The 13790-nt window shown below is 34.7% G+C and overlaps 1 protein-coding gene across 3 annotated transcripts in view; it reads left to right on the top strand.

Annotated features, from left to right (window-relative positions):
- BRWD3 (bromodomain and WD repeat domain containing 3) overlaps window positions 1-13790 on the top strand; it is a 234360-nt gene that overhangs the window by 193238 nt on the left and 27332 nt on the right. Inside the window, exons 34-40 of one of the 3 annotated variants that reach the window (XM_043570815.1) lie at window positions 3300-3356; window positions 4512-4652; window positions 5530-5601; window positions 7002-7154; window positions 8557-8648; window positions 8985-9082; window positions 10118-10276. In XM_043570815.1, the coding sequence (XP_043426750.1) occupies window positions 3300-3356; window positions 4512-4652; window positions 5530-5601; window positions 7002-7154; window positions 8557-8648; window positions 8985-9082; window positions 10118-10276 (772 nt within the window). Of the gene's footprint in view, window positions 1-3299; window positions 3357-4511; window positions 4653-5529; window positions 5602-7001; window positions 7155-8484; window positions 8649-8984; window positions 9083-10117; window positions 10277-13790 lie in introns of all 3 variants that reach the window. The other 2 variants (XM_043570814.1, XM_043570816.1) reach the window with 2 other exon arrangements.

Genomic DNA, 13790 nt, shown 5'->3' with positions numbered 1-13790 from the left:
TCCCTGGCCATGACCTCTTCTTGTTCTTTCTTTTGGTGTGAATTCCTCTGTCTTGTTATTTTGTGGGTCACTGTTGTTTTTTTTTTTATGTGTGTTAGGAAAGCCTGTTATATTTCCTGATCCTGAGAGTAATGGCTTTATTAAGAAGAGTACATATACTCTCCAGGGCCTGGTGCTTCAGGAAGTTTTTCAGAGTGTGCACTCTGCTGTTGTGCTTTGGCTGCTCTTTCCTTCAGGTCAGTTCTCCGCAGAGTTTCTCCTTTCCTGCAGTGTGGAGTGTTTGGACCTTGTCAACTATGTAGCATTTTTAACTAGATCTGCCTTGGTCTTCTTGTTTAAATAAGCCTGATCCTATTTCCACTAAAGCTGAAGGTTTGCAGCACTCTCTGATCAGTAGACTTGGTAAATGCAGTGAGTTTGTGCTCATCTTCTGGGAGAGGGGCCTAGTGGCACTGGTTCTCAGGCCACCTTGCTCTGGTAATGATGCACCTGCAGGGCACAGTGGGGTAGAGCTTGGTGTAAGCAGTTCCATCCGCCCCTGAGGAGTGCTGTGATGCTCACTGAAGTCTGTCCACGCTGATGAACAGGGGAAAATTGGCGTCAGCCAGCTCAGTAGTCTCCAGAGAGGGGAGTTCATGCCCACTGCTGTTCAGGAAGCCTTCACAGAAGAGCAAACAATCCCTCTTGTGTCCCAGGCTTCCATCAGAATCCTGCCTTCACCCTATCTGTGTCCGAGCCATCTGCCCACCCAGCAGCAGTTTTTATCTCAGGCATACTGTGTTTCAAAACTCCACAAATTTTAGGGACCCAGCACAGCATGGACCTGCGCTGATCCGCTGGGTGAGGATCTTGCCGTATTGTGTCTGGTGCCCGTAAATCCCAGAAAAGCAGTTGCATGACCGTGCAAGGGCTCTGAATTTAAGGTGAAGTGCAGCTGATAGGTTAGCAGCTTTAGCAGGTGGCTCTGCTGCTATGTTAATTAACAGGTTGCTCAATGCATTCTGCTGTCTCTTGTCCAGAGAGTCAGTGCCACCTCCAAGAAGGGGAGCAGTTTCTCCTGGTGCAACCCAGTATATCCTCAGATCACAATGTCCGCCCTTCTGCCTCTAGCCTCCTTCATCATAGGACACCCCTATGGGTATCATAGGACACCCCTATGGGTATCATAGGACACCCCTATGGGTATCATAGGACACCCCTATCACAAGTTTTTACTTGTGATAATCAGCCCCTCCCCTTTTCCCAGTCAGTGATTTTGGTGAAGAGTTTTTCTTGTACAATCCCCTGCATGTTGCTTTCTCTCTCCCTCCCTCTCATTCTCTCTCTCTCTCTCTCTCTCTCTCTCTCTCTCTCTCTCTCTCTTTGTCTTCTTTCTATGATCAGGGCTCCCTTCCTTCCACAGTACCTGCAATCCTTTTCTCCCCAAATCAACTCTCTGCAGCTCCTACCTTCCACAGTGTGGCCATTTTTCCCCCCTCTAGATGTGCAGTTTGTTCTCTCACTCCTCACTTTGATTTCTTGGTTGTTCAGAATGATTTGATGTTTATCTAGCTGTGTTCAAAAGACAAGGCAAACATAGTGTCCCACTAGTACTCCACCATCTTAATTCCTGATCTTGAGTTGAATTTTATATATGACATAAGATATGGATCAAGTTTCATTATTTTGCATGTGAATATCCAGTTTTCCCAGCACCATTTATTGAAAAGACTGTCCTTTCCCAATTGTATATTCTTGGCTCCTTTTTTTTTAAATTAATTGACCATACATAGCGGTTTATTTCTAGGCTCTCTATTCTCTTTTATCTGCTCTCTTATACATATACCTTTTATACCAATACTATACTGTTTGTGTTTCCAGAGCTTTGTAATATATCTTGAAATCCAAAAGTTTGAGGCCTCCAGCTTTGTCTTTCTTTCTCAAGATTGTGTTGGTCTATTAGGAGCCTTTTTTGTGGTTTCATACAAATTTTAGGATTGTTTTTCCTATTTCTGTGAAAAATGCTGTTGGAATTTTGATAGGGATTGCATGTAATCTGTACATTGCTTTGAGTCTTATGGACATTTTAATATTCATTCTTCCAATTCATTACCACAGAGTATCTGTATTTATTTGTGTCTTCAGTTTCTTTCACCTATGTCTTATTGTTTTAGTGTACAGATCATTTATCTCCTTGGTTAAATTTATACCTTGGTATTTTATTCCTTTTGATGCAATTATAAATGAGATTGTTTTCTTAATTTGGCTTTCTGATAGTCCTTTGTTAGTTTATAGAAATGGAACTTATATTTGTATATTGATTTAGTATCTTGCAACTATAATGAGTTCATTTAGTTCTAACAGTTTTTCAGTGGACTCTTTAAGGTTTTATGTATGTAATATATCATCTGCTAATAGACACAGTTTTACTTGTTTTTATGATTTGGATGTATTTTGTTTTTCTTACCTAATCGCTGTGGCAAGGACTTCTAATACTATGTCAAATAGAAGTGGCTAGAGTGGGTATTCTTATCTTGTTCCTGATCTGAGAAAAAAAAAAGCTTTTAGTTTTTCACTATTGATCATGATGTTAGTTGTGGGAGTTATTATGTTGAGGTATATTCCCTCTACACCTATTTCCTTGAGAGTTTTTTATTATGAATTGGTGGTGTCCTGCTCAATGTAGCATTCCTTGGGTTAAAATAGAAAATTACAGTAAAATGCAATGCAACTTTATTTTATTGGAAAGGAGTTCCAATAGCTCATGAGCTGCTTTTATTTTCTCCTAGGCATTACCTATGTGCTTCACCACCACCAGGTGAATAATGGTGTGTGGACCTTACCTCCTTGTATTAAATAACTGTCCCTCAGAGGGATACTTGACTGAATCTTTAGGTTTTACTACACATTCATATTTTTGCTATAGAAAATAGATGTATTTTTTGAAATAGTAATAGATTAATCATGAGTAATTCATGATTATAATGTATTAAATAGCATGTCATATAGAATAACTTTTTTTTAGTACTAACATTAGGTACAACTTTAGATACCAGTCATTGTACTTTTATTTTTTTTCATTTCCTATTCTGATTTAAAGAGAAACCTTATTTACTCTCTGAGTATATTTTCCAGCTTGTATCTAGCATATAGGCAAAGTTTGGAGTAATTGTCACTTCAAACTTTGCTCTGCTTGTTGCCTGCTCCAGTGAGGACGTTAATTGTGATTGTATTTGCCATTTCTTTGTAAATGTTTATCAAATTTTTAAGACCTTGAATATAACTTAATATCTTTTCCCACTCTTTCCTTTTAATTTTAGGATACAGAAATGGTTGATTTAGATTCAGATGGTCCTGGTACTTCATCTGGAAGAATGGTGAGTGAATAAGTAAACTGCTGAGAAGAAAAATTTTCAGGCTTCCTGTGTCAGGGATCCCTAAGACCAACTCCACCTATTTGGAGAATTGCTATAAAAACTCACAAAACTCAGTATATATACTTGTGATTCATTGCTAATTGCAGTGGCACAATAAGGACATGCAGCTGGATCACAGTGAAATATACATAGGCAGGGTCTGGAGGAATCCATGTGCAGGGTTTTTTAATGCTCTCTCCCTTCTTTGAGGAGCCATACAGAACACACTCCTCCCCCCCTACAGTGAAAATGTAGCAAAATATATGTGATTAGAGACTCAGACTCCAAGGAATTTATTGGGAACTGGTTATGTAGACACTGACTAGCACATGCCAAGATTCCAGACTCCCAGAAAGCAGGAAAACACAGTAAAAGTACAGGGAAGCAGGTGTTCATTACAAATCACAATGTTTGTACAAACAGGAAATGGTTCAAGTACCAAGTACCCAGAATGCCAACAGAAGTCCAACCTTATAAGCAAGCCCTGGTAAAGATAGCAGCTTCATATCTGTTAACTCTGTTCTGTACACTTCCCCTCCATGGCAGTTAGACAAATACTTCTTTGATATAAGGAAAATTTACTTTGAGATACTGAAGGAAATCTTATGAAAAGCATCAAATAGTAAGGGCTAGAATGTATCATGACAACAAAGGATATAGATAGATATATGATAGATAGATATTAGATAAATAGCTATACATACATATAACTAATAAATACCTAATGTGTAAATATATACATAAAATGTATTATATATATGTTTCAATTTTAAGAAAATTATGATGCCATTGTCAAGTATACTTAATTACCAACAAATATTAAGGCATTAAGATTATTAACCTGGTAAAGGAAAAAAATGTTCCACTTGGTTTTATTTGTAGTTCAAATTTTCTTAACATGAAAATTCAGAATACTAGAATTCTTGCCATTCTGTGAATATACTGTCTAGTTTTTATTTATATTTTTGTCAGGGAGAATGATGTCTAATCTAAACTAAGAGACTTAAATAGCAGCTGCTCTATGTTATATAGATATATTAACATTAGGAAAACAGGAGAAAATCAATGAAGAATTAAGAAAAGAGCTTTTAGATATAATTCTATATAAATCTACAGGTCAAATGCCGAGGCAGAAGACAGTCTTTGAAGTGTAATCCTGATGCTTGGAGAAAACAATGCAAAGAACTGTTGAGCCTCATTTATGAACGTGAAGACTCAGAGCCATTTCGACAGCCAGCTGATCATCTTTCTTACCCAGTAAACATACACTTGTTTAAATAATTGCCAATATGTAATTTCCCATAAATATACGTGCTAAAATCTAGTTACAAGCCACTTTTCCCCTTTTTTCCTTTCTTTCTTCTCTTCTTCCTCCCTACCTCCACCCCCTTTCCCCTTCCTTCCTCTTTCTTCCTTTTTGTATATCTTTAAATTGTGAAAGTGGGTAGTGGGATTAATCATGACTTTAAAATTCCTGTCATGTACTTTGTGTGTAAATTTGCATTTAAACCAAATTTGAATGTAAATATCTTTGCGATTCTTTTTTTTTGGATATTTGTTTAATAAATTTCACTAACTTCTACTACATTTCTATTCATTGGAGACCCTTGGCAACATATGTCAGCCCTGTTTCAATTATAGCAAATTTGTTATCCAATATTATCACTTAGAATAAGCAATATATACCATGTTACTTTTCATCAAAGATAAAAACATAAGAAATTATAGGATTCCTTTTTTTAAAGGAGTGTATCTGTTTATGTTTTGAATAACCTTTTACCATAGATAGGAAATCTATTTTAATGTATTCAGAGAAAAGGTATTTGAAGTTAAACAAATATTTTCTGCATAGACATGTTTTAGTTGAGAAAAATATTCAAATAATAAACAAAATTATATTCAACAAAGGTTGTTTTGTTTGTAGGAAGTTTGGGTAGAATAAACTAATCTTGTGTTTCTCATAGTAGAGGAAAGGATGAATGTAGAATTCCTTCATATTGAAGTATAGTCAAGAAACAACGAATTCCTGTGGATCTTTGAGATTTAAATTATAATTGCATTGCAAGTATTGGTTGTGCAAGTATTTTGTTGTGGTAGTCTGGAAATACAATATATCCTCTTTATACCCTAATAGGGCCATCAGGAGCAAGATGGAGAATCCTCAGAATCAGTTGTTCCAGAAAGACAAGAGCCATCTCTTTCTGAGGTAGACCTAGTTGTCTCTCAAAAGACATATAGTAGTTGTTTTTGCACTGTTTTACTTTTTAAAATTTCCATACTGTAAATGAAACTTTTATAATGTGTAAAGCTGTTTTCCAGTTCTTCTCACTGTCTTTTTTCTTTGATTTTTTTTGGTTGCTTATATTTTGTTTTTAAAATCAACATGTGTTGTTAGGTGTGTTCTTTGTGGCATCTGCATACATGTTTTTTTGTTTTTATAGATCTAGAGTTACTGTAGCAGAGTAGAAAACATCAGTTACACAATATAATTATATCTGTATTGCAGCTGATTGTACCCATTGGGACTTTATTCATCAAACTTAATCTTTTGAGTTTTGGTGACATTAACAAGTTCTAACATTTTTCCTCTATGAAGATATTTGTTTCATAAGCTGTGCTATGTTGGAATATACTTCTAGTTGTTAGAATTTAAGCAAAAAAAATTAAGATAGATTAAGAGCAATCATGGTTTCTTACACTTGGAAAAATATTTTCTCTTTTTTTATAATACTTTTCCTCTGCCCATTCTTCTGATTCTTTGGCTTCTTCTTTGAAAGAAATGTGGTTTTACTTAATAATTCTAAATAGGATAAGGGATCTAATACTGACTATGGTTTTCATTCCAATACGTTTTTTATTGATGGTTGTGTTATACATAAGTTTTAGATGTCATTCCATATGATAACCCTAGGCGTATCTTAACTAGGCTGGACAGATTTAAAATAGAGTCTTCTCCCTCCCCTAATCAAAATCAAACTAATTATGAATTTATGAGACTGCAGACCTTCAATAAAGCACAAGTGTCACATTCATTAAAAAGCAGAAAGGTAGGAGGTAGGCACAGACATGGCCAGTTTTACTTTGACCTTCAACTAATGACATTTTAGGTAGATTGCCCTCATAGCTGGGAATATCTTGGAAATATGTAGCTAATTTGTGACATGGAACTATTTAATTATATGTGAATAATCCCATCTTCTACCTTCATTGAGCACTTTGCCAGGGAATTGAAGATTGCTTCAGCCTTTAATCAAGAAATGGAATTACATATTATGTACTCCGTAGCGGTAAAGCCAGAGGCTGTGCATTTTCTCTTCTGTCTCTTGAGAGAATCATATGGTTATCAGTGTAAGGGTGAAGGCTGAGACCCTCCCAAACAACCCTGCTGCTTTCCTGAGCTATCAAAAAAAACTCTGTTTAAATGAATGGTTTTGGTTGTATCAAAAAAACTGTTTAAATGAATGGTTTTGGTTGGGGTAGATAGTTGACAGATTGAAAAGTAGTGTGTTTATTTCATGGTTGATTGGTGATGCAAATCTCAGTACCATTGTATTATGTAGTATTGTTACCCATACTGTGTATTTAATAACACATTCTTCTTTGTAGGATAATTCAGATGTTATAGACACTCCTATGGACTTCAGCACTGTGAAAGAAACTTTGGAAGCAGGAAATTATGGTAGTCCTCTGGAATTTTATAAGGACGTTCGCCAAATATTCAGCAACTCCAAAGCTTATACCTCTAATAAAAAGTCAAGGGTATGAAAAAAGAATATTAGATGGATGAATTATCTAAGCATTTACTAAATTATATATGTATCAGGTAGTTTTCTTTCACTAGTTTTAAAATTGCTGAAGAAGTATATATTATAATTCTGACATAGTTAATGAAGTTTGATTCTCTGTATCCTCTCTGAAGCAAGTTTATTAGGTGTGCTAAATAAAGATACACTTAGCATAGTCCTTTTGACATTAAGCACTTCTTTTCTCCTACCTGCCTCTTCTTTACTCTTTAGTAATACTTATGTCTTTCAGAGAGAGGTCAAAGAAAAGAGAGATAGTAATTTAAGTACCCTTTAGTATGTCCAATAATAATTTGATAAATAAAAGTGGTTGACAGTATTTATATGAAATATTTGGATTAGCTCTGGGTATTTATGTTTCCTTTATTATAACAAATAATGAACCATGTTGGGAAGTGATAACTGTTTATTCATACTCACATTTAATACCTTCCCTATGTTTTGTCAGAACTTAAATATATTAAGAACAAAAAAGTAGTAATAATTTTTTTTTAATCACTGGGATCAGATTAAATTTTAAATCAGTTTTGCACTAGATATATATTTACCCACTTTCACCTCATATAAAATGAATTTTCAGTAATTTCTGTAGGCATAATTTTTTCACATTTGGTTTATTTCCTACATATATACTCACAGATGTTTATAAACTCTTTATACTTACATATGTTTGTATACTCTTTAAAACTGTAAGTTTTATATTTTGAAGGCTTTTTTCAGCTTATGTATTATGAACATTTTCCCATGTCATTATGACTCTTTGAAAACAGGCATTTTAATGTCTCCTGTACTTTTCTACTATATGGTTGTTTTATGTTATTTAACCAATGTCATGGTACTAGAGATTTAGGTGGTTTCTACTTTTTAACTTTATATGAATAATGCTGTGGCTTTCATTTTTAACATCCTTGAACATAGTTATTTTGTGCGTGCCATTCGCTGGTATTTACTTAGGATAAATTCCCAGAAGCAAAATTATTAGTGGAAGGATAGGTATATTTTTAAGATTTTGAGTACATAATGCAAATTGCTGTTTTAAAATGTTCCAATTAAAATACTCACTGGCAGTGTATGAGAATCTTTTTTCTAGCCTTAACATTGGATTGATCTTTTAAAAATCTTGTTAATTTTTAGATGAAAATGGTATTTTAACTCTTTAGGAAGAGTTTTTCAAGTATATGAAATAGCACATAGATTTTGTCTGAAAGGATAATGCTGATATTGGCCCAGGCATGTTTATACTTTTTTTTTTTTTATCATTAAAGTAGTTGGTTTCTACCTTTCAGATCTATAGCATGACACTGCGATTATCTGCCTTATTTGAAAGTCATATTAAAAATATCATCTCTGAATATAAGTCAGGAATCCAGAGTCAGAAGAGGAGGAGGCCACGGTACAGAAAACGTCCAAGAAGCAGCAGCAGTTCGTTGTCTAGTAGCAGAGCTCCTAGGTATATTACACTATTGTAGCATTTTATGTTTTCAAGGCATTTGTATGTATTACCTCATCTCTTAAAGTTTATCGAATAGGGTGAGAAGATCCAAAGACCCAAACGATTTTTTTACAAACTCTTTCACATGTGTAAAGTTGGAGTTGGTTTTATTATGCCAAAAACTGATTTTTTTATTTTAATGATTGAAATTTAACTTTGTCATATTATTAATTTGAAGCATTTCACTTTAATTATAGGCATTTCTTTGGTCAGCTTAAGCATTTTGTATCATACCGTCTATCTTTATTGCTAATAGAAAAAAAAGTGTTAATTGTTCTATATTTTTAATTGTAGTCCAAAAGGAAAACAGAAACAAATGAAGTTGCAGCCTAAAAATGACCAGAATACCTCAGTGTCTTATGTCAGGACTAGCTCTCCTTTCTCATCTCCTGGTAAATATGTGTATTGTTTTTGGTGTTCTGTATTTAGTTTAATACTGATATTAAGAATTTAGAAGAGGCAGCATGGTTTATAGTGCAAAGAGCAATAGATTTGGATGTAGAAAAGCTATGTTTTATTCCCATTTATTCTCTTTATCTGTGTGGCCCTGGGTAAGATATTAGGCCATTAGGATTCAGTTTCTTCATTTTGAAAATGAAAGTGTTAAGACTGAATGAATTTTGAAATCTCTTAGTTTTAAAATTCTGTAGGGGTGTCTGGATGATTCAGTTGGTTAAGCATCCAACTCTTGATTTCAACTTGGGTCATGATCCATGGTTCATGAGTCACAGGGCTCTACGCTGACAGCACGAAGCCTAATTGGGATTCTCTCTCTCTGCCCCTTCCTCTCTCTCTCTCTCTGTCTCTCTCTCTCTCTGTCTCTGTCTCTCTCTCTCTCTCTCAAAATACATAAATTTAAAAAAGAAACTTATAATAAAAAAATTCTGGGGGCACCTGGGTGGCTCAGGGTTAAGTGTCCGACCTCGGCTCAGGTCATTATCTCGCAGTTTGTGGGTTCAAGCCCCGCGTCAGGCTCTGTACTGACAGCTCAGAACCTGGAGCCTGGTTCGGATTCTGTGTTTCCCTCTCTTTCTGCCTCTCCCCTGCTCACGCTCTGTCTACCCTTTCTCTCAAAAATAAATAAACATTAAAAAAATAAAAAATAAATAAAGATAAAATAAAATTCTGTAACTATAATTTTTAAAGCTATAATATCCAGAGCAGTCATCTACAACATATTTGCAAATTGAGGATTTATTATCTGCAGGAGGTAGTCTTCTTGGACAAAATTTTCGGATATTCTGTGCTTGAAAACTTAATAATGTGATGAAACATTTTGTTCTCAAAATATTCATATTTCCCTTTTTAAGCAACTTGCATTTTTGATGTTGGAGTAGAATAACAGTGAGACAGTTTTAAAAACAGCCTGTTTAATTTTCCTAAGAACATGATACTTATATTAATATTAAAATCTTTTTAAATATAAGTTTCAGATGCTGCTGAAGGCCTTTCATTATATTTACTTGATGATGAACTGGATGGGCCGTTTTCTTCATCGAGCTTCAGTGGTTATAGCCGAAGTGGAAATAGCCATGACCCAGGGAAGGCCAAATCATTTCGGAATAGAGTTTTACCAGTTAAACAAGGTAGGAAAGACATATGAACAGGGCGTTTATTCTTTATTTTCTTGTGATGGCAGATGAAGCATTTAAAAACTGATGTATTTAGGTGGTAAAAATTAGCATGTCCTTATAGTTAATGATGCTTTTAATATTGTCAAATAAATTTGTGGGTTTCATATCCACAACCAGGAATAGGCCATTAGCAGATTTCCAATAATTATTCCAAAACATATTTTAGTCTTTTAAAATAAAATATGAAATGAGTAGGTAGGAAAAACTAAATGAGATATTTCAAAGCAAATGCTTTTTAAAAATTGAGATAGCCCTTAAAAGTAGAAAACTTATCTAAAGATGATTTTGGATTTTTTTTCCCTTTTGTTACTAATATAGTTGAATATATGAAATATATTTTTATTTTATATAAATTTTAAAAAAGATTAAGTAGGATAGCCATTGTTGTTGAAATACCAAATAACTCAAAAATAGACTTTCTAAAGATGTATTTTATATTGGTTATGTGAAAAACATTAAAACATGTGATTACTTTAAAATAATTAGTGCCTTTATTTTTCCCAATTTGTATCTTTATTCTCTTCTCTGTTCCTGCTGCATATTGCCTACTCATGCCACTTTCTTTTTTTTCCCTCCCCTTCACAAGCTATTAGAAAGAATAGCTTATACTTCTTGCTTCTATTTTCTTTCCATCTAAAAATTCCTTTATCCTTTATAGTTTGGCTTCTGACCCCACTACTGTCCCAAAGTTGTCCTCTCCAGAATTAGTAGTTCTCTTTAGAAACCAACCAGTGTTCTTTTCTTAGTCCCTGTCTCCTTGATTTTGTCTCTTATTGCATACTTTTGAATACCTCTTTTAGTAACTCTACTGCCAGGCTTCTGTACTGATTATCTTACATCTCTATTTTTCCTGTATTTCTATATTTTCTGTTTCTTTGGCCCTACTTACCTCCTTTTTACTGTTCCCCACTGGTTTCTTGATTTGTTTGTTTGGTTTTTGGTGTTTGTTTTTTTGTTTTTTTGTTTTTTGTTTTTTTTTTGTTTTTTGTTTTTTTTTTGGTCTTCTACAAATAAGGGAATCTATTAGCTACATCAATCATCCTTATGTTGAGGACTCTCCAAATTCACATATCTAGCCCTAACATTTCCTTATTCTACCAGTATCATTTCCAAGTGCTTCTTAAAATAATTTCCTTGGGTGTTTATCATCCATCTTTCTGTCTCAGGCTTACTTCTATTTCTGCATTCAGTATTTTAATTAATGCCACCACCATCTTCCTAGTCACCCAGCTTAAAATCCTAGTGTTCTTAGACTCTTCTTTTATCCCTCATATCCAGTCAATTGCTCGGTTTTATGAATTCTACAACTCTTTAATACCACCCAAATCTCTTGTCTACAGTTTCTATTGCTATTACTTTAGTCTCTGGCCTACTATATTAGTCAGCTTGGGCTGTTACAATACAATACCACAGACTGGATGGATTAAACAGCAGGTATTTATTTCTAGCAACTTTATTGAGATATCACTGACATATAGAAATTCTATATAATTATAAAGTGTACAACATGATGTTGTGATATGTGTGTATATTGTGAAATGGTCACCACAATCAAACTAATCATAATACATCCATCACCTCTACATAGTTACCCTGTGTGTGTGTGTTAAGAATTAAGGTCTCTCCTTTTAGCAAATTTCAAGTGTACAATACAGTATTATTAACTATAGTCACCATGTTGTACCTTAGATACCCAAAACTTACTCATTCTGAATAGTTGGATCTTTGTACCTCCCCAAGTCCTCTTCCTGCAGCCCCTAGCAACCACTATCCTACTCTGTGGTTCTACAAGTATGACTGTTTTAGATTATATATATATATATATATATATATATATATATATATATGACATGTAATATTTTTCTTTCTCTGTCTTGCTTATTTTGCTTAGCATAATGTCCTTGACCTTCAAACATGTTGTTGCAAATAGCAAAATTTCCTTCTTTTCAAAGTCTGAGTAATATTCCATTGTGGGGTGTATGTGTGTGTGCCTATCACATTTTTTACATTCATCAATAGAAAGGCATATAGATTATTTCCATATCTTGGCTATTGTGGATAATGCTACAGTGAATATGGGACTACAGATATATCTTCAAGATCCTGATTTTAGGTCTTTTGGATCCAGAAGTGGGGTTACTGAATCAAATGGTAGTTCTGTTTTTAATTTTTTTAAATGTTTATTTATTTTTGAGAGCGATTGAGAGTGCAAGCAGGAGAGAGGCAGAGAGAAAGGGAGACACAGAATCCAAAGCAGGTTCCAGGCTCTGAGCTATCAGCACAGAGCCCAACACAGGGCTTGAACCCACGAACTGCAAGATCGTGACCTGAGATGAAGTCAAATACCCAACCGACTGAGCCGCCCAGGCATCCCTCTATTTTTAATTTTTTGAGGAACCTCCATAACTATTTCCACAATTGCTGTACTAATTTTCCATTTTCTCCACATCCTCACCAATAATGGTTATCCCTTGTCTTTTTTTTCAAAGACCAAGAACTTTGCCAGTAATACTTATTTCTATAAAACAAGGTGAGTGTACGAAAAGACCACCAAGGGCCCGTATAGGTCAGTCCTTTCCCATGCTCTGAATTTCCTCCCTCAGGGGCACTGTACGTGAGACCTGGGAAGAATGAGGGGGTGCTGCTGAAGGGTGTGGATGGAGGATGGACGAAACAGGACATAGACATGTGGGTGTTGTACCCCCAGTCACATCAGACACATTCCTGTCCTTTTTTAAAAAATGTTATTTTAATTCCAGTTACCTAACAGACTCTAGGTGTACAATATAGTGATTCAATAATTACATACATCACCCAGTACTCATCCTGACAAGTGCACTCCTTAATGCCCAACACATATTTAACCCATTTCCCCACCCACCTTGCCTACGGTAACCAACAGTTTGTTCTTTATTAAGAGTCTATTTCTTGATTTGTCTCTCTCTTTTTTTTCCCTTTGCTCATTTGTTTCTTAAATTCTGCATATGAGTGAAATCATTTATTTGTCTTTCTCTGATTGCTATATTTCACTTAGCATAATATTCACTAGCTCCATTCATGTAATTGCGAATGGAAAGGTTTCATTCTTTTTTATGGCTGAATAATATTCTATTCAATATATACCACATCGTCTTTATCCATGCATTATTTGATAGATACTTGGACTCCTTCCATATATTAGAGATTGTTGATAATGCTGATATAATCATAGGGGTGCATGTATGCTTTTGTGTTAGTATTTTGTATTCTTTGGGTAAATACACAGTAGTGTGATTGCTATATCATAAGGTAGTTCTGTTGTTAACTTTTTGAGGAGCCATATTGTTTGGTACATTGGCTGCACCAAATTGACTCCCACCAACAGCGGAAGGGGGTTCCATTTTTTCTACAATTTCACCAACATCTGTTTCTTGTATTAGTGATTTTAGACATTCTGACAGGTATGAGGTGATAATTCATTGTAGTT

This window comes from Prionailurus bengalensis, chromosome X, assembly GCF_016509475.1.
Source record: "Prionailurus bengalensis isolate Pbe53 chromosome X, Fcat_Pben_1.1_paternal_pri, whole genome shotgun sequence".
NCBI classification, from domain to species: domain Eukaryota; kingdom Metazoa; phylum Chordata; class Mammalia; order Carnivora; family Felidae; genus Prionailurus; species Prionailurus bengalensis.
The sequence above is the reverse complement of the archived record's forward strand: the minus strand, read 5'-3'. Positions and strand labels throughout refer to the sequence as shown.